This window comes from Alternaria triticimaculans, assembly GCF_023758025.1.
Source record: "Alternaria triticimaculans strain BMP 0046 chromosome Unknown scaffold_3, whole genome shotgun sequence".
NCBI classification, from domain to species: Eukaryota; Fungi; Ascomycota; class Dothideomycetes; order Pleosporales; family Pleosporaceae; genus Alternaria; species Alternaria triticimaculans.
Window position 1 is genome coordinate 915,790 of NW_026055960.1, and position 25,887 is coordinate 941,676.

The following is a 25,887-nucleotide window of genomic DNA, read 5'->3' on the forward strand; positions in this document are numbered from 1 at the left end:
CTCGAAAGCACGTAACCTTTAACTTTCACATCACCAACGTCATGACGACAAGTCAAGAGATCAACAACGCGCGCTTCAGCAAGGAAGCACTAGAATGGGATTCGAATGAGAAGCATGTAGAGTCAACTTCAAAAGCACTCGAGGCCATCAAGCGCTACGTGCCTGCATTCAAAGATGGAAGCAGCAAACGTATTATCATGCCGCCATCCCACTACGCTCTTGAACTGACGAGCATCACAGATCTCGATGTACTAGAAATCGGTTGCGGAACTGGCCTCCTTTCCTTCATGCTAGCTCCACACGTACGCAGCCTCATCGGCGTCGACACAGCAGATGGCATGATAAGCGCCTTCGACACCAAGCTTGCGGATCTTCCAACAGACCACCCAAACCTCTGTTCAGTAAACCACTTCCTAACGAACCCGGACTCGCATGAGCTGCAAAGCGCAGCAGCGCTCCTTGCCACCCATCGCGGAGAAGCTTCATCGCCACCTTATTCGTATCGATTCGATCTTGTGGTTTCCCACCTGACGCTGCATCATATCCCTTCGATGGCGGAGATCCTAGCGACTATGCACAAGTGTCTGAAACCCGGAGGTGTGGTCGCGTTAACGGATTATGAGGACTTTGGACCGGAGGCCGTACCGTTTCATCCGATAAGTAAGAGGCCGGGTGTAGAGAGGCATGGGATTAAGAAAAGCGAGATGGAAGAGTTATTGTTAGGGACAGGGTTTAATGAGGTGAGGGTTGACGAAGCCTTTGTTCTGCGGAAGGAGGTTGATGCTGAGGATGGGAAGCCGGCGAGAGAGATGGATTTCCCGTTTTTGTTGTGTTTCGGGGTGAAGAGTTGAAATAGTCGCTGGTAGGTAGGCATTTACGATAGTGCTCGGCAGTGTCTGTGGCAGTCCAGATATGTCCGTATCATAGATCTTTCAGCAGGTCGTTCACTGCCTTTGCAGCGAAACGTTTTCGCTCGGCCTCTTCCATGCCCTCGCCCATTTCCTTGATCGCAACCATCTTTTGCATCATGACCTCCAGGTCTTCGACTTCTTTGTCTCCAGGTTCCTGACCTTCATCGTCGTCGAACCCGGCTAGTGCGCCTTTCATGCCGAACAGCTCCATGTTCATCTCCGCCTCTTCTGCCGCGAAGCTGCCTTCAAAGCCGTCGTCATCCTCGCCCAAGCCCAAACCCGCCATGCTTTCCCATTCCCCAGCCTCAAGCGCTTCCCGCACTCTATGTATTCCTGTCGCCTCGCCAAACTCATTCTTGCCCTTCTTCTCTGAGTCGACGTATTCGAAGCCGTAGTCCATGGCCAGTTCTTCCCAGTCTTCATTGCTTTTCTCAAGGTAAGGTGTTGTGGATTGGGGCATCGCGACAGCCAAACACACCATGTCACCACCGTATCCACAGGCACGCTCGATGACATCGGAAACGGCCTGCATGGTCTCTTTGATTACTTCTAAATCCTTTGCTTCGACTGGCTTCTTGAAGCAGTATATCCACGCACCGAGCGCAGTGACGACCTCACGAGCTTCGGGCTTGGTGAATTCGGTGCGCCATTCCGCGACTTTGCTGAGCTCATCGACCCATATGGGAAGATTCGCGGTGTAGTATTTGGTCTCAAGACGCCATTCGTGGGTAAGGCCGGCCGTGGTTTCGGAGGTTTGCTCTGGGGCGGACCCTGTGAGTTCTAAGCCAAGTCAGTAGATGCGCGTAATGCAGAGGGTGTATCAAGTACCCTTCAGCAGTGGGAGTACACCTGCTCCCGGCGCACCGATAGCGAGGATGCGCCGTGGGTTCTTGATCTCCATGTCCATGTTGTGTTGGTTGAAAAAGTGTCGAGTTGCGGAGTTCTCGGGGGTCTCGCCTTTGGACGTGGGGTAGGCGCCCGCCTGCCGCAGGGACTATCAGACATTCGCGACTACGCCCGGTTGCGTTTTCACTTCAAATGCCGCCGTTCATTCTTTCAGCACGGGCTACTCTTGGTGATGTGAAAATGTGCATTCATCCCATTCAAAGGTATCATCAAATTTGTGGCTATCCCAATTTTCAGCGTATGTCCAGCAAGAACGATCTGGTTGCATACCTGTCCTTCCCTCCATTGTCTAGTCCACGCACCAAATGGCGCGTCCTCGCTGCTGCTGCGCTTCCGGTAGCATGCTCTCTGCTTGTGTTGTCTTTTCGCCCGTAATTTTCAGCTTGTTCAGCGACCGCCGCCGCGGGTGCTGGCCCTAGCCCTGTTGACTGTGGCCCTTCCACGAGCAAGACCAACACCGCGGCCCCTTGTGCCTCTCGATCGGAACATGGGTGCGTTCCTGTCACCTGTCAGTGCCTGTCTCCTTCCAATAAGGCATTGGATCTTACCTCAACATGTCTGGGACGATGAAGTACCGCACATGACTTCCTCGGATGTACACTTGTTCGAGATGTGAGACGCGGCCGTCGCGGGCGGTTACAGTAATGTCTTTCAGCTGTACGTTCATGTTGTCCTCGGCTGTAGCTGGTTAGCAGAACGCCTAAGAGCTAATAGATGTATGGGGACATACCTTCAATCAGCTTGCCGCGGTAGACTTCGCCAGATGTGATCTCGAGCGTGACAATGTGACCCTGAGACCTGTTAGCGCAGGCTCAAGTACTGGTAGAGTGATTGGCGGTGAACGTACTGCTGCCTCGTTGAGGAGCTTGATTGGAATACCGATAGTGCTCGTCATTTTTCTTGTATTGATTCTCGGCCAAATTGACTGGTATTACTAGCTGAGTCCTTGGCGCGTTCGAAGCCGTAGGATGGTGATAGATCGCAACAAGTGAAGACTTCGTGTCGTGGTCGCAAAACGCACTCGGGGCGCGATTGTATCTCGTGGGGTTCGTCGCCTTCTCGGTACGCAGGGGTCTTCGGTAGCAGTGCACGGCGCAGTCTTGGATGTCGTGGGTGCAGAGCGCGTGCGCGGTGCTAATATCGCTGTCTACAGAAAGTTGAGGTTGAGCTTGGACCATGTCTTAGTCATCATGCCATCGCTCTCTGCTGCCTGCTCCTCATCAAGAACTCGATGTCTGTTCAAGCTACACCCTATCAAGTTGCGTCCATCCCATACAGGCACGTTATCATATACTGTGATATGTATTCCTCGTGTCTACGATACCAGATTCTCTCCTCGCGATGACATAGCCGTACGCTCCCCTGTAGCGCAGCGAAAACTGCCGGAACTCTGTTGAACACTGATACCACTCTGCATCTTCGATCTGAATAAACGTATAATCAGGCTAAGCGGAGTTCGCTGGTACTGGTTGCAGCGGTCGGTCTCGAGAGTTGCTCGGAACGATATCGGAACCGTCGGAAACAACATCTCTGGAAAAGCAGCGCGCAACAAGCGCGTCACCATCCCGTTCCACCATCGCAATCATACCACGCTGCATCCCAAATGAACATCTCGGGCACCCTAAACGTCTTCCGGCTGGTTTGGAATCCGACTCTTTGTCTCCCGCAGCATACAGTCTCAACCTTCAATCATCTACCCATTCCCCTGTCGAAAGCCTTTAGGAAGGATGGGGCCAACGAGCAGAAAGAGGTAGACATCCAAGCTGTAGTGCTCGACAAAGACAATTGTTTTGCTATCCCACACACCGATGAGATTCACAAGCCATACGAAGTACTGGTACGCGCCTCTTTCTGCCCAGGACGTTACTGATCACCATTTTAGGATCATTTCCAGCGCCTGCGACGCGCTTATCCAGGCTCAAAACTCTTGATAGTGTCTAACACAGCTGGCACATCATCCGATAAGAACTATACCCAGGCCGATATCTTGGAGGCCAACACCGGTGTCAAAGTGCTGCGACATACCACCAAGAAGCCTGGCTGCAGGGAAGAGGTCATGGCTTACTTCATGGCGCATCCGGACTCGGGTGTGACCAGACCAGATCAGATCGCAATAGTAGGGGACCGCCTGTCTACAGACGTCATGATGGCAAACCTCATGGGTGGATATGGAGTATGGGTCAGAGATGGAGTACAGGGACGGGGCTTTGTAAGTGCTTCAGCTCAGAGAGCGCCTCCTAAATAATGACTTGACGGAGTCGCAAATAATGTCCTTAAGGCTAACGGAATTGTAGTTTGCGAGAGTTGAGGATAGGCTGCAGAGCTTCCTCTTCAGGAGAGGATACGCTGCGCCTGATCCTAGCCGCAATCAGTTCGAGTAATACATGAGGCAGCACGGACTTATTGAGCAAAAAGAAAGCGTATCTGCTTGTTTGACGGATGATTTCAGTCCGAGCGGTAAACCACAATTTCTCCTGCGAATTTCATCGTGGAGTTTCTTTCGTTCTGCATCACTACGAGATACACATGGAAACCTAGCGATGATTTTCAAACGTGGCCTGTCATTGGAGTCTGTCCGCTTCTATTGCGCGACATATGAAGATTTTCAGAGCTTTACTGTAAGGTCGCGACCCAAGCAGCGATTGGTGGGTTTTCCCATGCAAGCGGCACACTTCCTAACCACAAACCTTAAACGATGCTGTAGTGAGCATCCTTCACCAGCCTTCGCTAACATCGACAGAAAAGTCTATTTAACAGAACCAATCCAACGCTTAGTATGTAAGTCCCTGCGTGCTCGGCTGGCCCCGCACTCGAATCCTACGGAGGGCCTAACCTCAGACCTTCCCCATCTGAGTTCACCTCCGTCCAGGCTCGACAATCTGTCAACGCCAAAGCCCAGAGCAGATAGATAAGCAGTACTGTCTCGATACTACCCAGGTATCTACTACAACGTGCATCTAGCTCCAGCAGACTTGCTTCGCAGGATCGGGCCGCACGTCGATAACCTCACCTGTCTTTCTAAGCTATGCTGCATGTCAGCATGAACGGCACTCCACCAGACTGCATCGCATGCCGGTCTATGTCACTTCAACTTACGCCCCAGAGCTTTAGCCTGCGATGAGGATAGCCTAGTCCAATACTTCGAGCCGGGCGACAAAGGATACGCCTTACGCCCTGACGACCTAATAGAAGCGTATGTTCAAAGATGAGGTAATTGCTATAAGAACGGCTCTTCTTCATCTCGAACAGCTCTTCCCCATCCCCATTCATTCTTGTAACACGCAACAGACCCTTCATAAATTGAAAGAGCTAGATAACATACGCCTGTCCTCAGCGATCTTCATCAAGTATGTCATAGTAACGACTCCCTTCCTATAGCACGATCTACGATATATAAACTTCAATGATATACGCTCACCTTTACGATGACTAATTTCACTTAGAACGCACCCGCCAACATGGTCACTCACACCACTCTTCTCCGCGCAATCATCAGCTTCGGTCTCTTCGCTGCGCCAACAGTTGCCGCTCCAGCGGCAGTTGCCGATCCTGTAGCTCTTGCTGCTCCTGCACCCCTTGCCGAACCCGCCACTGCCGCAGCAGCAGCAGGCGAATACCTGGGGGTAAATTCTCCCATTTAAGCAATCTTGGTGAGACAAACACTAACTTCAGACATCGATGATTTAGGGCATTAACATGGACGCCTATTGTATAAAGGAGATCGGACCTCAGTGGAGAGCTCTTCGGTTTGATAGCACATGCAACGGTTGGAAGTGCTGGGATGCGTACACTAATTTCCAGACGGGTATCAACACTCCTCGGGCATGCGTTAATCAATATGGTGCTGGAGTGTATGCTCGGTGCAATGGGGATGCGCTCAGTTGGGGCTGCTACAAGGCATAGACGGAGATATGTAAATTCACGTTCTTCCTGTCACTTGTGGTTGATATGTCGCTTTCGAGTTGATGGCTTTACGTTACACTCTTTCATGATCCGTGTCAAAGGAGGACTATACAAGGTCTTTCGGATGCTAAAACACATCCATATTCACGAGTTATGTATTGGTCACTTGGCGAGTCTTCATTCGCAGCCTTCATTCCGGTTTGTCGCGTTTCCAAATTTGAAGAACGCGAACGTAAGCGAGACTTCCACACAAAGTTTGCAGGGCTGATGACATACGCCAATTTGCCGTATGTGCACTGTTTGGCAGCAGAAGGCTAGAATGTGCGCGGACTAATGGAAGGGATGGGGTTCAGGGCGGGGTGTGTAAGGGGACTAGAAAGAGTTAATAGGTGATGCGGGCCCATAGTGGTAGATGTATAACGTCCGAATCTGGAATACAAGATGCTCTAAGATCCAGAGCCTTGCCACCACATATGTTTGCGGCTGCTTATCACTACTTCGGCTACACCAAGCTGCGCCGCATAGTAGCATAAACGATTATAGACCCACCCCCTTCCCCTCCCTTCCAACGTCTAGCGTACAAGTAAGATGATCTGGTCGACAGCTGTGACGTGGCTAGTAATCAATATGCCTGGACGACCTACATGAAGGCGCATGGTCGAAGCAGGAGCAAATTACTATAAAAACTACCCTTCTTCACCTTGAATAGCTCCCGTCTATAGTCACCCACTCACCGAGCACACAGCAACAATTCTACAAATTTCAAGACCCAGACACAATCTACCTGTTCGCATCAGTCTTCATCGAATACCTAGGTATGTTGCAGTACTGAGATCTTCCCTTTCCCCCAATTGAGACATAGAAACCTATCTCTCTGATTACTGACTTCAACTCGCTCGTGTACAGTCAGCAATATGGTCACCCACACTACAGTTCTCGGTGCCATCATCAGCTTCGGCCTCCTTGCCGTGCCAGCATCTGGCGCCCCAGCAGCGCTCGTCGCCCCAGCTGCTGCTGCAGCGGCAGCTGGCCAGAGACTCGGCGGCATAGACATGCCCCGAGCCTGCCGTGAGCAGTATGATGCGCCTTTGACTGCTGGCCGGGTCGGAAATTCATGCAACGACTGGCGATGCTCAGCTGAAGGCTGGGGCGTCGGTGTAAGCTTGAATGTCGACACTCCTGCAGCATGTACGAGGCAGTACGGCAGCAACGTATATGCTTGGTGCGATGGTGGATGGGACAAGTGGTCTTGCTATAGGGTATAGACGGACAGGAGGTTAACATCAAATTGAGAAATGAAGCCCTCCTATCGTGCTTGATTCATATATCGCAATCGGATCGATGCTTTCATATATCACTGCTTCGTGATATGTACGTAGTAAGGATTGTGAGAATTTGCAAAGCCTGTCGGATGTTTCAGTACGTGCGTTCTAACACCACTCACTTTGATCACTGATATTTGGCGAGTCTTATCACCCTCGAACCGGTGAGTTCTTTTCCCATGTCCACTGAATTTATCGATTCCAGAGGACCCAGCCGAAAGTAAGACTTTGCATGATACACACTCCGATAGTCAAGATCGGTGCGCCAGGGTGAGATGCTAGTGAGCCATCGTGCAGGCTATCGCGTCTGGATTTATCAGCGAGAAACAAGAAGCCGACTGTCGCGAAGCCAAGCGCGAGAATGTTGACTGCTGGATCATACCTAGGTAGATGCTAATATGAGGACAAGAAATTTCTTTACGCAAAGTTGAGCAGGTCATCGAGGACCGCCTCCGCACGTGAAGTAAATAGTGTATGCACGAGTGCATGATCGTATGTATGGATTGAGTTGAGGGCGGGCGGGGTTGCGGCCCGCGGGGCATCGCCCGCCGACACGGCTGGTGGCGGCTTCCCCCTCGACAACCTGTATCGGATCTCTGATTCTGACCATCACAGCGATTCGCACGTATAAAGATACACGATGGTCCAATACGAGACGAATATAGCCATGATAGTGATCGCCGTCGCCACTCCTCAAAACTGCGCTGCGCCAAAAGAAGAGCACGCGATCCTGCTAGTTTCACATACCTTTTGGCAGTAACGTTATTTAATGAATGAGGAAGGTACACAAAAAGGTGGTCTAATCAAGATTGTAGCCAGCAAGTATTCCGAGACATGACACGGTTTCTTTCGTCACTGCATGCCCGCCCCCTGGGCTACCGCTCAGCACAGCTACACAGATGCGCAGCAGGCTTTAGAACGATATGCCTCAACGCTATGCAAGAATTATTCCTCTATTACTTATCAGCTAAAGTACAGAACCAGTACTTGGGAAACCCACTCGGTGTATTACAAACGGGTACAAACAACTAAGCGCCCATCCCCGAGCACACCTGCATCCGCCCACTCGCTAAGGATTCGACGCGACTCTTCGTCATAAGGCCGGCATTGGATTCGCTGACAACGTGGCAATCACACACTGTGTCACAGCATATGCATAAGTCATGGGATGTTACTTTTCATACATGTGCTGCCCTCGCCGGCGTCCGAAAATCCCTCTCTCGATGACACTCGCCTCACGCAGCCTGAGCTTGATGGAAGCTTGGTGGCCGAAATCCTTATCTATCCCCCTAAGTTCAGTTACAGGTCAAGGGAGCGCAGGCAATCTGATTCCACCCGGTCGGCCCCGCTTTGGATAATCTTACAGGCGGCATGCCGGTATTCCTGTATAGACCTCTTGATCCGAACACCAACTCTATTTGGTTGCTCAAGGTGTGTCCTGGAGAGCCGCATGAGCTGATACGATGTTTTCTCTCTTACGCAGAACTGCATGAACACCTTTTCTACTACGCACTGTTATATACATAGTCTCCAGAAAGTAGAAAGTGTAGCATACAATGTAATAGCGTAGATATTAAGATTAGAAAGAATCTTTAGGACTTCCTACGTCGCTTTTGCTTCTAGAACACTAATAAGAATGCTACTTTGTAAGTTAATGCTATCTATAAGTATAGATTAGCGAGACTAGTGTTTTAAGAGCGCTAACTTGCAGATATAGGTATAAACTAAAATAATATTAAGAAGCAAAATTAATAAGTTACTAAGATGTTTTACCTGTATTTAACAGCTAGATTAGTTATCGCGTAGCTAGAAGAGACGACTACTAACAAAACCGTAGCGTATCCTTTTATACCTAATTACTATTCTAGTAGGTAGTAGACCTAGAAGGCTATAATAAATATTCTCTAGAAGCTATACTAGTGCTGCATGTAGGTTGTTTAGAAAGTAATATTACTACTAACTCTAGAAATCTAGCTAGGCAAGTAACTTTATATTTAATATACTAGCACTAGATAAACTAGATAATCTAAATAATTAACTAAATAACTTATTACTTATAATAGCTACTTAGCTATTTCTACTATATTTTTTTACTTTTCTTATTTATACTAATATTAGATAAAGATTTTATATTTAGCTAAAATAGCTAGTACTTACTTATATTATACTTTATTATTAAATATAGTGTTTAAAATAGCTTACTTATAAAGTATTAGCTAAGAGCTTAGTAGCTAAAGTTAATAAACTAAATCTAATACTACTACTCTTTTAGTAATTAAGAAGTTCTTAGCTACTAAGTTATTACTTATAAAATATTAGCTATATATACTATATTTATATTTTTAGTATATATAATATACTTTAGATTTTTTTAAAAAAAAGAGAGTACTTCTTAGTATTTTAAGTTCTTATATAACGTAATAGTATAGTAGTAAAACTTCTAAAAAAAATAAGTTTAAAAATAATAATAAAATAGTAATAAGTAGATTTTAGCTTTACTATTTTTTTTTTTACTATAGTAAACTTTTTAAAAAATAAAAGTATTATTAAGATATTAGATAGTAGTAATATACTATAAAAGCTAAGCTTAGTAGCTAAGTTAATAGTAAGTATATTAAAAGCTATAGTTATACGTATATAGTATACTTAAGAAGTAGTACTTATAGTAGTTACTTTTTATATTTTTTTTTTTTAACTTATACTTATATATAATTCTTTCTTTTAGTTACTATTTACTTTATTTTATAGTACTATAATAATATAAAGTAAAATAAGCTACTTATAACTTTTATAATATTAATAACTTTAATAAAAAGATACTCTTATAAATAAGAGAAATTGTAAGTATAATACACTAGCTAGGTAAGTACTAGGTAAATGTAGATAAGCTAGGCCGCGTAATCTATATATACGTTTACAATAAACTAGATATTCTAGGCCTTAAACTTCTAATATCTTAGAGAGAATATTAAACCTATAGAGACCCTAAGAGATTCTAATCCCTTCGCACTAGTTATAATTAGCCACTAGAGTTCGAACTCTAGTAGTTAATCAAGAAATTCTCCAAGTCTCGATGCAGCGTTATTCACGATAAAGTATACGCACTGCTAGGTCTTACATCTCAGGATCACAAGACCGCGCATTGTCTTGTTTCTAATTACAACACGTTAAGTAAGCAGCTGTTTGTAAAGCTTCTGCAAAACTAATGTGCAGGTGGAGAGCCGGATCTGTGGAAAGAGCAGGACTTTCTCAACCTGTTCCGTCGTGTGTTGGCACTAGATCGTGAAGAGATTGCAAGATACGCGCTTGAGGTGGCACCAGGTACTTGGGATAGCAGCTTTGTACTCGCTCGAGGACTTGAGATAACTGCATCACTGCAATTCCTCAACGCTACAGACGTACTCTATCTTCCGTATCGGTACGAGTACTGGTATCATACTAAGAAAGGGGTTCAGCTTTCCTTACCACCGGAAGTCCAAAGAATAGTAGAGTCTTTCAACGCAGAACCGGAACGTATGCGTGCGTTCAAAGACTTCTTTAAGTATCGCTGGTTGGGTAGCCGGCTAGTAACTTCCAGTGAAGCCGCTGTGGCTTTATCTCAAAGAGCCTTTATCAATGCTCTTACCGAACAGTCGCAGCATCGAGCGACTGAACGCAACAGATCCCATCGAACAGGTCATGGCAGTATAGCAGACATAATGTCTTGCGCGATCAGCAAGAATACACAAGGATGCTGGGCCTCGATGCAGCAAGTCGCTGAGAAAGGCGATACTCGTGAGGCCACTCATCCCATAACGTATCTTTCGGGTGAGAAAATCTCGGCCGAGGGCACAAGACTTGCAGTCTTCGCCGGCGCAACGCATTTACACAACGCCCTGGTGTTAGAGGTATACAAAGACTACCACCGCACCCCACCTGAGACAAGATACGAAGTCCAGGGCATTGCTTTTATCTTGGATTACGGAAGCCTCCATTACCCAGCTCCAAGCAAGAATATTCGCTTCAAGTATTGCAATCTCCCAAGTCTGATGGACTTCCGTCGAGTGAACGTGCTAGATGAGGCTCAACTTGGTACGATCCTGGGAGCTGCGCTCGCAGCAGAGCGTGGTGAGAGATCCACCGAGCCTGAGACGCTTGACGGCTATGAGATCAGTGTGGGTATCAGAGAAAACTATTTCGAAACCAGTTTGGAGCGATCTAAAATTACTACCAAAGAAGGCAGGTAATGGGCAGTATCGCGGTTATGTACGTACTCTGAACTCTTAGACCATAGATGTCGAGCAGAAAGCAGAATTAGAAATTTGAGCCAGTGACACCGTGAAAAATCAGCTTGAAGCAGCGGAAGTATCAAGATGCACCGGCATAAGTCGAGAAGTTGGACGTTTGTCGTGCTTTAACGATCTAAACATGAGCGCGTCAAGATGCAACAACGCTACACAACTCAGAGCACCACGCGCATCAATCGCCTTGTAAGCTGCGGGCGCTATACGAATGTAGATGTACTTGTAACGGTCAGTCAGATGGAGCAGAGGCGCAGCAGGGTCTTTGGCCGGCAGCGTCACATGGCTCAAGAATGTTTGGTACAAAATCCGGTTGCCTGATGATGCCCCGCTCGTTCGTCACTTTATCCGAAGGCACAGCCTCACGCGTTCCCACATTTCATAACGAACAGCCACGGTGTTGGTGTGCAATGAACAATGGCCATGTGGCGTTAACCAATACGTGACTAGGGCGGTGCACCGGCGGGGGCTTAGCAGGTAAGCGCGTCAGCTTCGGCTCTTGCCAACATCGCAAGGCATACATTATAACCTGACCTTCCATCTCAACCTTGTTAATTCCTATCTCAAGAATCAGCCTTGTCCGACTTTCTCAATCCTCTGTCACGCACCAGAACCCTTACACGCAAATAGCAAGATGGGTGTATGTTATCAGCCAGCTCCTTAGCTACCCCTCCACCCCACCATCGTCATAGCTAACCAGGCGAAGCTCGCATCTAAGATGCAGGCGGCTCAGGCTGCATCTGGCTATCCTCCGCCCGGTGGACAAGGCGGCTACGTAAGTCTTCAAGTGAAGGGTGATGTTGGCAATGATTCACTAATGCAACGTAGCCTGGACAGCCACAGTATCAAGCGTATCCAGGTGCCCAAGGTGCCGGTGCTCCCGGGGTAAGCCCAAAGCTGTTTCTTTCTCTTGTCACTTGCTCTGCGTCGTCATCGCCCTTCCCTACCCGCCACTTAAGACTGGGCATTCGCAAGCCTCTTCTCTAGTTCTCCACTTGCTTTTGGCTCCAATAAATTATCGCACGCCCGGCATCCACTCTGGACTTTTTCCGCCACACTTCGTTCCTGGACCTAGCCACACATGCCTCTATCAAGCAAGATGTCATCTAGCTATACTGCCTATCAGCCCAACGCCGGGCAGGCGCCAAATCCTTATGCGCAACAACAACAGCCTGGTCCTCCTATGCCTCCGCGTCCTGGTTCGTATGCGCCGCCGCAGTCGCCTTTTGCGCAACCGGCAGCTCCCACCCAATATGGCGCATCTTCACCATATCCACAAGGGCAGTCAGGGTATAGCAGACCCCCGCCACCACCGCCAGGACAACAGCCTTCATCTCCGTATTCTCAATCGACATTCCCACAGTCCCCACAACCAGGTCAAGCGCCCCCCGCGCAATGGAATCAGCCACAGGTCCCGCCGCCGTATGGACAGCAACCACCACAACAGCCTTACCAGCAGCAAAGCCAATGGGGCCAACCACAGCAACCCGCTTACGGACAGGCGCCGCAGCAATATGGCCAACCTTACGGCCAGCAGCCCGCTTTCCAACCGAATGTTCGTACTAATTTAGATTTCTTCGATTTTCAAACCCACGTATGAGCAAAGGCGCAGAGCTAGTGACTTTCCGCGAAGATTTGTGCAGAGACTAACGTGATATTAGGGTGGACCACCAGGACAGCCTCCGCAGGGCCAGTATGGCGCACCTCCACCACAAGGAGGATATGGCGGCGGCCCGCCCCCTCCCCAACAGGTTCAGGCCGGACCAGCTGAGATCGCGGGCTACAAGCAGCTTCTGCAAGCCTGCATCCAAGAGAAGGGCCTCCAGAACTTCCCAATCTGCCAACATATTGACCAGATTGCTCAACAAGCGCCCGCGAAGATCAATCAAGTCATCTCGCGCTGGAAGATCCAGAAGGAGATTGCCAATGACATTGTAAAGCTAGCGCTTTACGACATCGTGCTATACATCGGTAAGTTGCTCAGCTCGAGAATCGTGATCAAGCTGACACACATTAGATGACAGTGGATCCATGCAGTTCGAAGAGGAAGGTAGCCGTATCACAGATTTGCGCCTTATTTTGGACCGAGTCTCGTTCGCTGCAACTCTCTTTGACAACGATGGCATCTCTGTCCGCTGCATGAACACCGATCTTTCGGGAGCTCGCAACCAACAGGGTCGACCTCTTCAAGATGGCGTCGCGACTGAGGCTCAGGTCGCAGAGATCATGCGTGGCGTCAACTTCAAGGGCCTCACACCCATGGGTACCTCTATGGACAAGAAAGTCATCCAGGAGATAGTACTCCCAAAGGCACGCTCAGGACAGATGCAAAAGCCAGTATTGGTCATTGCCATCACCGATGGGCAGCCAGCGGGAGAGCCTTCCGGCGAGATCTTTAAGGTCATCAAGGAGACTTACAGACAGCTCCAGTCGACGCCCTACGGCCGTGGTGCTGTCGCTTTCGAGTTTGCTCAGGTAGGAAACGATGTGACCGCAAGGAAATTCCTCAGTCAACTCGATGAGGAACCCGAGGTTGGCCCTATGGTTGACTGCACGTCCAGTAAGTCTCATACGATCCAGACTAGACCTATGCTAACGCAGAATCAGACTTCGAAAACGAACAGGAAGAGATGATGCGCGCAAACCCTCCTGTCGATCTTACACCCGATCTTTGGATCATCAAGCTTCTTCTCGGTGCCATTGATCGAAGCTACGACTCGAAGGACGAGAAGAGCAACCCTGCACCTGGCGGCTACGGCGCACCACCTGGCCAGTATGGCGCACCTCCTCCAGGTTACGGCCAACAGCCACCCCAGGGCTATGGCCAACAGCCGCCGCAAGGCTATGGACAGCAGCCACCCCAGGGTTACGGTGCTCCCCCTGGTCAGCATCCGCCCCAAGGATACGGTGCTCCACCCGGCGCACCTCCACAAGGCTACGGTCAACAAGCACCTCCACCAGGTCAGTATGGCCAGCAGCGACCGCCCCAAGGAGGCCCCGGCGGTTACCCAGGTCAGCAGCAGTATGGCCAACCCCCACCCGGCGGCAGATACTAGGAGTTGGGCCATGTAGCTTTTCCCAATGGCGTGAGTACTCGTTCAGATGATGGCTCAGCGTGGGACTGGCATAACCCGTAGGTTCTGAGAATCGTCACTGGCGAACGTTTTCGAACAATTTTACGCGACATGTCATTACGACTCTCTTTACTCCGTGAGCAGTGACTATCTTCTTTAGAAGATACTGCCGGACGTATCTTTCCGCAATAGGCAACCTTGCAGACAGTCTAGTACTTGACTAAGAACTTGCTTTATTAAATACACATGACGCGTCGTGTAAAGTGATTCTACCCTTTATACGCCGCAATCATCATTGTCCAGCACGCACCACGATTCGCAACTTCAAGAGGTGGGATATGGAATGTGAAACTACACGATGCTTGAAGCTTTGTTTAGCTGTCAAACAGACATGGCATATCGTGCGAGCTGGTGCGTTGTTGAAGCCGCGTTCGCATAGCGTTTGCGACACTTCACCAGCCGGCTAGTACAAATGAAATTCACTGACTGGGCGGACTATTTATGTGGCTACTATGAGTTTCTGACTTTAATACTCACCAATCCAATTACTTTTGACTACTAGCAGATCCCGACATCTCCAATCGCCGCAAAGTCCCCAACACCCGAAGCGCAATCATGCCAACCAGCCCTGCACAACTACACGGCGCAGCCTTGATCGCACCAATATACCACATCACCATCAAAGTCCTACCACCTTCTTCATCTAGTCACTATCTCACGCACATCCGCGCTGTCGACAACCCCGCAGAGATCGCTCGCACCCGCGAACACCGCTCATTCAGAACAGCAGCACACGACTGGAAACACGAGCACTTCACATGGAATTCTTCCGACATGGACCGCGGCCTGAACATCAGACCAAGAATCAAATGCGAGCTGGAGTGGGAGAGAGACAAGGAAGATGAGGAGACGGCGCGGGATATACGAAATCTAGCGGAGCAGAAGGGTGAAAGGGTGCCGGATAAGCGAGAGGCGCTCGCTATGGCCTGGCTAGCGAGGACGGGCCAGATGGCTGTTGGTAAGTTTGGCGTTTGTCCAAGTTTGGCGGTGTTTTACGATACTAATGAGTTGTTAGGTCGTGCCATATACGAACCCGATTTCGGGGTCAGGGATGAGAAGGAGTTCTTGATCATCAGCAGGAGAGCCGGAGAGTCCATGGAGGCGAGCCTATATGTGGATGGGAAGGGAGAGGAGAAGTTTGTTGCGAAGGCTGTCGGGGAGAATCATTTCGACGCTGTTATGGTGCTGGAGAATGATTTGGTCGAGCATCACAGGCGGAAGATGCGGAGGTAGTACATGTCGAGGTTGCAAGGTGACTGGGGTCTCGGCTTTGATGTGATCGAATTGTTTGCATGCACCCTCAAGGCCTGCTATATGGAGTTTGGAAACGCGTGTATCATATTGAGTGGTATTATTCATGAGGATCAGGCCTATACGTTGAAGCGTTCTATCGTTGTATGAATTGGATGCTTCTTGACTGTCTCTCACCTTCGATTGTCAAACCATGACGTAGGGCCTAGAGGCCCGGGTCCTTGAGCGTTTGTCTGCCACGCGCAGCTAGAGCTTCCATCCTTGGATCTCTATGCTACCCACGGTAGAGTCAACAGATCACAACCCGCAGATACGATTTCTCCCATCAACCCCCACATCAACCCCATGCACGTTCCAGATGGCCAGTTTCGAGGAAATAGATCGCCGGCTTACGAGAGACTTCAACGCTGCTGTTGAGCTTCTCCAACAAGACGAATTTGAGAAGTGTAACGATGCTTTGCGCAATTTGCTCGCCGACTCCGACATCTCTAGATATTACCGCATCAGATGTTACACAATGCTTGCAGGTGGTTTGGATGATTTTCATGAAGCATACGCCTTTTACGTCAAGGGTGAATCCCTTTGGCGTCTTACGGAGGCATGGTTTCGTGTTTTCCCGACTCCGGCTGCGAAACAGACGCTGGATGACCTTCGCGAGTGTTTGGAAGAGATAAGGTCAGTTTCCTCTATACTGTTCGGAGGCAGAAACTAAATTGCATACCTTCAGGGAGGCTTTGCTCAACGACGAGCAACGACCCGAGACTGTGCCACTTCCCAACGTCGAGGTAGATGTGCTTCGTGCTATAGGAGCATGCTATGACGGAGTGGAGGAGGACCTTGAGATCGCGGAGGTAGAGGAAAAGGCGTGGTCAGAGAACGAGATGAGCGACGAGGACATGGGCGGCGAAGAGGAAGTGAACGACAGGGAAACGAAGGCTGAGATCGAGCATAAATTGGACGACAAAGAGGAGAGCGAGGCCCAGAGGGCTGGCGAAGAGCAGACAGCGCTACAGGGTCAAAAGCCAAAGGGCGAGATGGTATGTCTGAAAGCTACTGCTGTCACAGGGGTTGTGTTGACATCGCGCAGGTGCTACCATACCGTCCGCCACACATACGCTGACCCAATTTGGGTAGAGACAGGAAAATCATGTCAGAGAAGTCCTGAAGGCCACATGCTTGATCGAGCACCCAAGTTTGAGTCTACGATAGACGCAGACCAGGTCAGGCTGGACAACCCAGCATCTTTGTCGGCGTCTAGGATATCGATCCCTACACACAACCTCTGTAAGACCTTCCTGTAGCGAGCAAAAACTGAGAGTTTGTCACGGATGAAGTGGCTAGAGTTTGTCATGGACGAGGTACTCCACCCGCCACGTGCACCTTCCGCTGTAGCAGTAGCGAGCCAACGGAAAAATTCCCTTCAACGTCCGCAACCTTACAACACTCCCGTGTGACGAGTGTGACTTCAATTTGTACGCCATATGATCACTATTCGTTGCTCTTTCAGTGTTTAGATTGCTCGCTTGCGGCTTCCCGGGGAGAATAGATTACCCCAGACGAAAACCAGGGACGCGCGAAGCGCGCCGCTGTGTGCCACAACCACATTCGGATGCCGTTTCAATATCACCACAATATCAACTTTTTCGCTTGTGATTGGAACACTGAGCTATCAAGAGCCTTGGAAGCTACACGGCGCGCTGCATGTGTGTGGCCATGGAACAACAAGCTATGTTTCGCCATAGCGGCTATGCCCGTTGCTGCTACAAAGCCCTAGGCAATGACTTGTAATCATCTAACAGTACTATGTGATCCTTGACTTACCTGACACGATCGGTCGATGTGCTCCGTCTCTGATTGGGAATATCATGAGAAGCCATACAGACGATGAAGACCTTTGAAGACATATAAGAGTAGGTAGAAACAAGTGCAACGGATCAGCATCAAAGCAACAACATTCGCTACCATTCTCTCACACACTCCACGATGTACACATCCGCACTCCTCCTCGGCGCCATCGCTGTCCTTCTCGACACAGCATCCGCCCACGGCTTCGTCAAAGGTGTCAACGTAAAGGGCACTTTCACCAACGGTTCCGACCCCGTGTGGTACTACTTCTCCAAAGACAGCCGCCCCCAAACCGCAGGCTGGGACGCATTGAACCAAGACATCGGTTTCGTCGAGCCCGCATCCGTCGGCACAGCAGATGTGAACTGCCACAAGAGTGCCACTGCAGGACGTCTCTACGCTAACGTCAACGCCGGGGATACCATTGAGTTTGAGTGGAACACTTGGCCTGATAGTCATAAGGGCCCGATCATCAACTACATCGCGCCTTGCAACGGTATGCCATCTGTTTAAACCAGTCCAGCGCGCACTCTTACTAATCACTTATTTCATGCAGGCGATTGCACCACTCTAACCCCCAGTGCTCTCCGCTGGTCCAAGATCTCTCAATCTGCCATCGTCAGCCCTGGAACTTGGGTTACAGACACGCTCATCAAGAACAAGTTCAAGGTCTCCACTGTTCTTCCCGCCAAACTTGCTCCTGGCAACTACGTTATCCGTCATGAGATCATTGCTCTTCACGGTGGGCAGAACGTGAATGGCGCGCAGTTGTACCCCCAGTGTAGGTCACTCATCTTCCAGGCTGCTTTCGATGTAAAAAGATCATATGCTAAGTATTGCTGTAGGCTTGAACCTCAAGGTCGGTGGTAGCGGCTCTGTTGCACCGACGGCTGGCGTTCCTGGTACCAGCTTGTACACAAAGGACATGCCGGGTATCGTGTTCAACATCTACACCAATCCTACGACTTACACGTTCCCTGGTCCGGCGCTGTGGACTGCTGCTAACTAGGCGCTGTTGTCAGAGCTCTGTGCTCGAATGCAGAGGATTGGACGACTATGGGCTCTAGGGCCTTGGTTCTGAACTTGCGACTGACAATGTCAACTGCGGGCGGGTGGTGAACGAGTTCTCTTCGTGTTTATACTTGGTTGTCTTGATATGTACATAAACCCGACATTCTTTTATCGAATCGCACCTCGAATTGCAGGCGTTCTTCAGAGGGCTCCGTTCAGTGTCTTGTGTAGGCCTCATGAGTGAGACCCGTGAATGTAGCTGGTTCAGCAGGCGACGCGTGAGCAAACTGTCCGTTGGCATGAGCGCGTGAAGTTTTGTAGAGGTATATTGCAAGCCTAGCTCGATGCCTAGAATTGAAACAGTAACACTAGGAGGACTGATCAGCCAACCATGGGTGAAAAACGCCAGACTCCTCATTTCCCTTTTGAACAATACACTCGACACACGGTCGATCACCTTCTTCTCCACTTGTCGCATTGCTCTCACTTCTTGACTGTCTTAGCAGCCTTGCCAACAACCTTGACCAGCTCTCCGTATGCCTCGGTGAACTCCTCGTCACCCTCGCCGGCCTTCTTGCCCATCCTGTCCTTGCCGATCATGACCACACTAGTGGGTCGCTTCGTTGCGCTTGCCTCGCCGAGCTGCGCGCGGCTCTTGATGTAGATGTAGGGTACGTTGTGGTCTTCGCAGAGAACGGGGATATGCGCAATGACGTCCATGGGCGAGATATCGGCGGCGATGACAACAATGGCGCTGGGGTCGTCGAGGGAGGATCCGGCGCCTGAAGCAGCGGACTTGCGCAGCGCTTTTACGACTTCCTTGACACCGCGACGGAGGGTCTTGGACTTGGCGGCTGTAGCAGGATGAACGTTAGTCTTGTTCTTTCAAGTGCGCAAACAGGCCAACACATATGAAGTGGGAAACATACACTTCTTGACGGTCTTGAGGATCTTCTTGACCTCCTTGTCGTTGTCTGCGAGAGGGAAGGCAAAGGGAACGAGTGCGCCGCGCGGCTCATCACCGTCCACGACGTTGACCATTGAGACTTCTGGCTCCTTCTCGAGCTCAGCCTCGAGCGCGTCTACCATCTCGACATCGCCCTTGACCTTCTTTTCCTTCTTGTCCTTTTTGCCCTTGGACACGCCGTCTGTCTCTGCGCGCTTTTCCTTCTTTTCCTTCTTGTCCTTCTTCTCCTTCTTCAGCCTCTTCTCTTCGATATCTTTCGACATTGTGTGGGTAAGCGACTGTAGGTTTTGGGTAGGAATTAGAAATGCGAAGATGTGGTGGCTGGTAATGCGTCGTGCTGAAGTCGGTTTCGCGAAATTTTGGAAGAGAATGAAGCTTCATCTAGCGGGCCCCGGGGTGGTCTGTGCGACTAGTGGCCTTTTCAAGAACCTCCAGGGCTTGGAATGCTCAACTTCGCGAAGAACACAAACATCACAGCAAGGCAGATATCAATTTGCGTTCATGTCATGATGGCATAAGAAGACGTATTCATACAGTACTATTTGAGACCGATTTACACCTTGACTTCATATCCACTACCGTAATATCTCCCATCTCCGTCACCGCGAAGTCGAATCATGACATACTATGGTATATGTAAGGAAATAGCCCAATGCCACCAAGAAAAGGCATTACCGAAGTACAGGCAAAAAGAAATAGATATTAGCAAGAATGCAACAAAGGCAGCGCTAGTAGCAGAACCGAAGTGAAGCAATAACGCGCCTAGGGCCAGCCTTCAACAGTCCAGAAATGCCGATGGGTATGAGCGAGGGAGAGGTATTAGAAGAATGCCAAATGAGTAGAGCATGAGCTCGAGAGTGTAGGAATCTGGACCAGACCCGCCCTGTGCGCCGTATTACCCCGATCTTGAGAAAAATGAAATGAAATGAGATAAACAATAGACCGATGCTGGGGGCGCCAAACTCCTTGCCATGCTCCCAGGTGCAAGGAGAGGACGAAATATAGGAAGGAAATCCACAGTCTGTAAAAGTAACGCGACATGGAAACAAGATCGTGGAAGATCGCGACCAGTTCCGGAAGCTGTCTCTCGCTTAGTAGGCCATCTGCATCTCGAGCACCTGGACACCACCAGCAGCCATTGATGGCGTAGCGGATCCGGAACGAGACGACATGGCATCTTCGTAGCCAACAAGTGCTTGCGAATGTAGCTTGAAAGCTTCGCCCATAAGTTTGGTGATGCTAAGTATCGTTAGTGCCAAGTTACTGAAGAACAAATAGGCATTTACATACCCCCAAACGACGACCTCGTCGATCATGCTGCCCCATAGTCGCGCGACAGTGGAGCTCAGCTTTGCACCGTAGACATCCACGGAATCGTCGTCAAACAGATTGCGCAGCTTGTTGTACATGGCCAGCTCCTCCTCGGTAGCTGGCTCTTCGTCGTGCTCCAGGCGGTAGAGCCATAGTGTCAAGATGACCATCAGATCCATGCCGGTAAGTGGATGCTCGATGCTCCAGTTGGTAGCGGAAGTTCGGGCAACCCAGCGTATGCCTTGCACGGCAGCAACCTCGATGCAATCGAAGCATTCTTGGATGACCTTGATCATCTCTGGTGAACGCTGGACCTTGTCGCGGGCATTCGTCATAGCAGCAGCTACTTCGTAGGAGTCGTGATAGCGGAGAGCTTCTTGAATGGACTTGAGATCGACCACGAGTCGGGCCCTGGTATTCCTGTACAGCGCCATGGCGTTGAAAATGAGAGGATGGCCCTTGTGTGGAGCGCTCAGTTGGACAACGACTGTCTCAGGCTCGCAGAGCTCAAGCGACTTCTCCCATGTCTCCAGGGCCAGGCGAAGCTTGTACTCGGTGACTACGTCTTGGAGAGCTTCAGGGCTACGCTTGTGGTACCATACTTCGAGGAACAGTGCGTTGATCATGACGCGTGTCGCGAAAGCACTGTAACGAGCAGTCTCGCCTTGGAATAGGTTGTCATGCGCTTGGCGGAACGTGATGATCCTGGAAGCACTCAGGCTCTCGCGCCAGGCTTCGTCATCTGAAACCTCCATGGTCCAGAGCGACTCCGAAGAAGGCAGCTCCAGGGTGTCGAACTCGTTGAAACCCATTGCAGGAGTGTGGTTGTAGGTGAGCGTCAGTAGGCCGAAGAAGATATAGACCGCATAGTAAGTCCGTCGGCATTGCTCGTCGACAACCCATTCTTCGTGGTTTGGCTGAGCGCCATCACGAGCATCTGATCGGAGCTTGAGCTCGTACCGATTTCCAGCGACCATCTACGATGTGTTAGTGGCGATCGTGAGCAAGACACACTTATACGTACGTTGGCAAGAAGACTCTTAATCGAGCAAGCCCACTCAAGGCCCTTTGGATCACCACTCCAGCTAGAGAAAATCATGTTGAGCAGGGTGCTCTGCATCGTCCACAACGGGCATTTGCGGGAACTGAAGTTTTCCTTATTCTGAAGGAACTGGTTGACTAGGACCTTTGATCCAATGTGCAGCATATAGGCTTGGTCTTGGTCAAAGATGTACAGAGCACCTATCGATAGCACAGCAAGCAATAGCGGGGCAGACACCTCGGTGGGGTTGAAGGTGGCGGGGTGCAAGAAAGGCAGGTGGTGGTGGAACAGATCGAAGTACGTCTTCAACAGGCGGTTCAGCGTGTTCAGACTGGGCAAGTGGAACGTCTCCAAGAGCGAGTTCTCACTGTCGTACTGCTTGATGTTCTCGTAGATCCTTGCACACTGCTCTTCAGAGTCCAGCTGAGGGGCGCGGGTCATCATCAGAGCCTGATTGGGGCCGGGCGACTTGCGGTAGTCAACTGGTGACACCGGTCCCATCATGGAGGGGTAGGGTGACAGGGCACCAGGAGTACCTAACCCATTGCCGCCGTTCATTGCTGAGAAGGTAGGCGCGAGGCTGTCGCTGCCAGACATGGTGCGCTCCATCAGGGGTGGAAGCTGGTGGGGATGCGAACCGAGCGCGCTGGCGCTGTTGAAGGCTGAGTGTGTGTTGGGCGACGACTTGGGCTCGGATTGAGGCACCATTGAGTCTCGCCACGGCATCTGCGGAAGCATGTTCTGGCCAGGGGCAGTGTATGGGATGACAGGCTCCATCATCGATGGGCCCGTGGGCGAGATGACGGGCTCGTTGTGCTCGGGGATCATCTCGGGCTCTTGGCTCGCCATTGCCTTGTGGTGGAAGTCGGTCATCAACATGGCCGCAGCGTTAAGGTCCTCATCCTCGTGCATCGCATCGTTCTCAGCTTCGATGCGCTCGAGTGTCGTCGCGCTCTCGGCCGTGGCTTGTTTCTGTTCGGCTGCCTTGGTGTTCGTTCGGCGCTTCTGCTCGCTGGGGAGGGGCGCGCCACCATCCTTCGCGTGAACGGTGCGGTCGTGTCGTAGGAGGAGATCGCGACGTACGAATGTCGAGCGACACCTGGATTTGGAGTCAGCACATTTCCCATAATGCGTCTGTGCAGGGCAACATACTTGGCACATTTGAACGGTCTCTCTTTGGTGTCTGTATGTCGTCGCAAACGTCAGTTTCAATCTTTCCAACAAACGCGGGGCAGGTAGCAACGACAGCACGCGCGGGGCGAACGCGTAAACAGCTACCCCGCCCAGCGAAGCTCCATCGCGACGGAAAAGACGGGAGTTTTGACGTACGTGAGCGTTCATGGCGCGATCTATGTTCGCTACGGCTGAAAGCGCGGTTGCAAAACTGGCCTGGACGAAGTTCAGTGGATGTTCTCACATACAGCTCCTCGTGCAGGGTGCTGCTGACATTTGTATTTTTTTTCAGGCGCGCCTGTTTTGCGCACGGCGGGCGAGGAGTTTGATGCCATCTCAATGGATGGAATGGGGTGTTAAAGCGTGGTGGTAGATGGACGATGTGTCGCGCTGTACGCTTCGTGCATCCCGTGTGTCGGAAAAAGCTGCGAAGGAATTGCCGGTGAGAGAAAAGAGAGGAAGTCGTAGGCGTCAGCACCGTATGGCTACGCGTACGACGATGGAACAATAATGGCTACTGTTGAAGATGAGATGACCTCGGGGAGGGGTGACTTCAAGGAGGACCAGTGCAATGTCGCTGGCGAGGCACCTCTAGGGCTACTCTGAGAGGGGGGGTTCGCCCGTGCGTCCTGCGTCCGCCTCATCGCTAGATACATCTCCCATCCCTGTGAACGGATAACACGCTAGTGTATCTAACGCGACTTGTCCAGTGTCTAACATCTATTAATTGCGATGCTTTTGCTGGCTCTGCCAGGTGCTTGTATAGCTGGCAGCTTTGAGGTTGCCAAGATGGTTAACAGTGACAGACACCCCGCTACCACCCAAGGTTGCGAGGTACTCTTGACTATCGCACACCGAGGCCATCAACAACCTCTGATACTATAATAATCATCCCGAGTTCTTACATCCCGGGGTAGCCCTAACCATTAGGCTTCTGGGCCCAGGTGTGCGACATGGCAGCCGCCTGTCCAATGATTCTCCCACAAGAGCCTCAACGAGTATGTTTCGCCGTACCACCCGCTGTCACTCTCTGGCCAGCAGACAAAGTGGCGGTAAGAACAAGGTCGAGTACACTCTTGGAGGAGTAGTGGGCCGCCAGTTATCAGATGCAGGCCATGCAGATGGTGGCTCACCGCCTCACTTCCCACCTGGGGACGCCTGCGCCAGTTCTTTGCAACAGCTTTCAATACCAAACAATCTGTCGCCCCTCCCTCCAGGCCGGCTGGTCTGTGTTGCACGATGACGAAGGGCGCGGGAAAAGGGGTTGCAGAGGGGTAATCACCTTCACAACATGACGCCCAGGATACTTGCAAGTCGTGCCACGAGTAATTTCAAGACGATCGTCGGCTGCCCTCTGGAACTCTATCCATACTTTCGGGCCAGGATCCCGTTCCCCGGACCCACACTGGCATTTAGTCAGGTCCACACCTGCAGTAGACTGCCACGGCTTGCAGAGCTCACACGAACATTCAACGCCGCGAACACGGTGCTTCTTGCGTGTGTCGACAGACACACCGATTCCACCGACCCGTCTGGCCGAGGTCTTTCGGCTCGGGACAACACCTACACACGATCGAGCGTCCCGTCAGCAGAAAGTGGCAGAGTCCGCTAAATTATGCCCCGCTTGTCTTCGTTCAATCGGGGGAGCGCGTATAATCCTGGACCTTATAGCGTCGGTCGCGGCCTAGCAAACGCTCTTGCTGCCATGACACTCTCTTACCCTCACCGTTCCTGAACACAAGCCACCGCTACACATGCCTTCTACAACCCCTCTAACGGCCCCTCATTGACCACTGTATCAGCGAGGGGCTTTACTTTTCACTGAAACCCCCCGCGCTAGCACGCTTGCCGTAATGCTTTAGAAGCAGATGGTGGTTTCAAGTGGCACTGGATGGCCCTTCCGCGCCCTCACGGACGCGGCAGGGCCGTACTCATCCGCCTACGCCGTCAGGTAATTTCATTTTGATCGAGGCAAACATCTAGCTCATTTCAGTGAAGACGAATGGTGGCTGCAAATTCAAGCCGGTATATTGACGTGCCATCATGCCCAGTCCCATGTGAAAGGTACGCCCTTTCGGCCCTGCAGGACGCAGCGAGTCTGCCATTGGGTTCAGCGGATACTTCGATGACATCTGAACGGCATGTCGCTGCAGGCCCCCACGTGCAGCACGGCAGCTATCGCATCCTGCTCTTCGTTTGAGCTTCTCCTTCTACAACGGCACCTATTCATTTCTCAACAATGCCCATGTCTCGGGAACAGCAAAGATCTTGATCAATTGATGGCTGATCCTCCGGCCCACCAGCCAGTGTCACAGAACCCAGAAAATGCCTTTTCCGCTTCCACGCGACAAACCAAGCAAGTTTGAGACTGGTATCGGCCACTAAGATCCGCAATAATCATTCCGAGCTTCCATCACACCTTCCACGATGAGATGCGCGTGTCAGTCACCGCTCTCACCCAGATGGCCGAAAGGGCCGCGGAATACAGCGCCGGATGCAGTGATATAGGCATGCTTTTGTAGTATCACGGTGTAGCATTGCCGCGCCTCAGTCACTGCCTGTTGTTCTAAGGATTTGGAGGTTCAGACGAGGAGCAGCACAAACAAGCAAAGGTCCCCCACTGAGTTGCGGGGCATCGAGTGACATCCCGTGCAAACGAAATGCGTAGGGTCGGTAGATACAAAACGTTACAGGTGGTGCAAGATAGACGGTCGCACAATGCTCGATGCGCCGGTATCCGCCCGCAACGGGAGGGAAGTCCTCGCTATCCTGGAGGACCACGTTTCATAGCGCAAAATCCCGAGAATATGCAACGAGTCAGACAGTGTTCT

General features: G+C 50.7%; 9 protein-coding genes across 9 annotated transcripts; 5 read left to right on the forward strand and 4 right to left on the reverse strand.

The window, feature by feature from the left end:
- Window positions 1-921: 921 nt before the first annotated feature.
- Window positions 922-1,818, reverse strand: J4E78_002989 (uncharacterized protein; the record flags this gene model as incomplete). Its single annotated transcript, XM_049363632.1, has 2 exons — window positions 922-1,691; window positions 1,740-1,818. 2 exons carry the CDS (start codon window positions 1,816-1,818, stop codon window positions 922-924), a joined length of 849 nt encoding a protein of 282 aa, XP_049224297.1.
- Window positions 1,819-2,361: 543 nt separating this feature from the next.
- Window positions 2,362-2,712, reverse strand: SMD3 (small nuclear ribonucleoprotein Sm D3; the record flags this gene model as incomplete). Its single annotated transcript, XM_049363633.1, has 3 exons — window positions 2,362-2,495; window positions 2,548-2,608; window positions 2,665-2,712. The coding sequence occupies 3 exons, from the start codon at window positions 2,710-2,712 to the stop codon at window positions 2,362-2,364; spliced, it is 243 nt and encodes an 80-aa protein (XP_049224298.1).
- A 708-nt stretch (window positions 2,713-3,420) lies between these two features.
- J4E78_002991 (uncharacterized protein) lies at window positions 3,421-4,198 on the forward strand (the record flags this gene model as incomplete). Its single annotated transcript, XM_049363634.1, has 3 exons — window positions 3,421-3,648; window positions 3,700-4,026; window positions 4,112-4,198. The coding sequence occupies 3 exons, from the start codon at window positions 3,421-3,423 to the stop codon at window positions 4,196-4,198; spliced, it is 642 nt and encodes a 213-aa protein (XP_049224299.1).
- A 7,758-nt stretch (window positions 4,199-11,956) lies between these two features.
- Window positions 11,957-14,378, forward strand: J4E78_002992 (uncharacterized protein; the record flags this gene model as incomplete). Its single annotated transcript, XM_049363635.1, has 8 exons — window positions 11,957-11,962; window positions 12,023-12,097; window positions 12,151-12,207; window positions 12,449-12,521; window positions 12,699-12,916; window positions 12,984-13,293; window positions 13,340-13,882; window positions 13,930-14,378. 8 exons carry the CDS (start codon window positions 11,957-11,959, stop codon window positions 14,376-14,378), a joined length of 1,731 nt encoding a protein of 576 aa, XP_049224300.1.
- A 530-nt stretch (window positions 14,379-14,908) lies between these two features.
- Window positions 14,909-15,689, forward strand: J4E78_002993 (uncharacterized protein; the record flags this gene model as incomplete). The annotated part of the gene is made up of 3 exons (XM_049363636.1): window positions 14,909-14,912; window positions 14,962-15,414; window positions 15,472-15,689. 3 exons carry the CDS (start codon window positions 14,909-14,911, stop codon window positions 15,687-15,689), a joined length of 675 nt encoding a protein of 224 aa, XP_049224301.1.
- Window positions 15,690-16,065: 376 nt separating this feature from the next.
- Window positions 16,066-16,965, forward strand: J4E78_002994 (uncharacterized protein; the record flags this gene model as incomplete). The annotated part of the gene is made up of 3 exons (XM_049363637.1): window positions 16,066-16,382; window positions 16,435-16,744; window positions 16,933-16,965. 3 exons carry the CDS (start codon window positions 16,066-16,068, stop codon window positions 16,963-16,965), a joined length of 660 nt encoding a protein of 219 aa, XP_049224302.1.
- Window positions 16,966-17,690: 725 nt separating this feature from the next.
- J4E78_002995 (uncharacterized protein) lies at window positions 17,691-18,561 on the forward strand (the record flags this gene model as incomplete). The annotated part of the gene is made up of 3 exons (XM_049363638.1): window positions 17,691-18,048; window positions 18,109-18,333; window positions 18,398-18,561. The coding sequence occupies 3 exons, from the start codon at window positions 17,691-17,693 to the stop codon at window positions 18,559-18,561; spliced, it is 747 nt and encodes a 248-aa protein (XP_049224303.1).
- Window positions 18,562-19,046: 485 nt separating this feature from the next.
- On the reverse strand, window positions 19,047-19,793 carry J4E78_002996 (uncharacterized protein; the record flags this gene model as incomplete). The annotated part of the gene is made up of 2 exons (XM_049363639.1): window positions 19,047-19,417; window positions 19,493-19,793. 2 exons carry the CDS (start codon window positions 19,791-19,793, stop codon window positions 19,047-19,049), a joined length of 672 nt encoding a protein of 223 aa, XP_049224304.1.
- An 828-nt stretch (window positions 19,794-20,621) lies between these two features.
- Window positions 20,622-23,044, reverse strand: J4E78_002997 (uncharacterized protein; the record flags this gene model as incomplete). The annotated part of the gene is given in 4 exon segments (XM_049363640.1): window positions 20,622-20,769; window positions 20,821-21,818; window positions 21,866-23,017; window positions 23,036-23,044. 4 exon segments carry the CDS (start codon window positions 23,042-23,044, stop codon window positions 20,622-20,624), a joined length of 2,307 nt encoding a protein of 768 aa, XP_049224305.1.
- Between the last annotated feature and the right edge of the window lie 2,843 nt (window positions 23,045-25,887).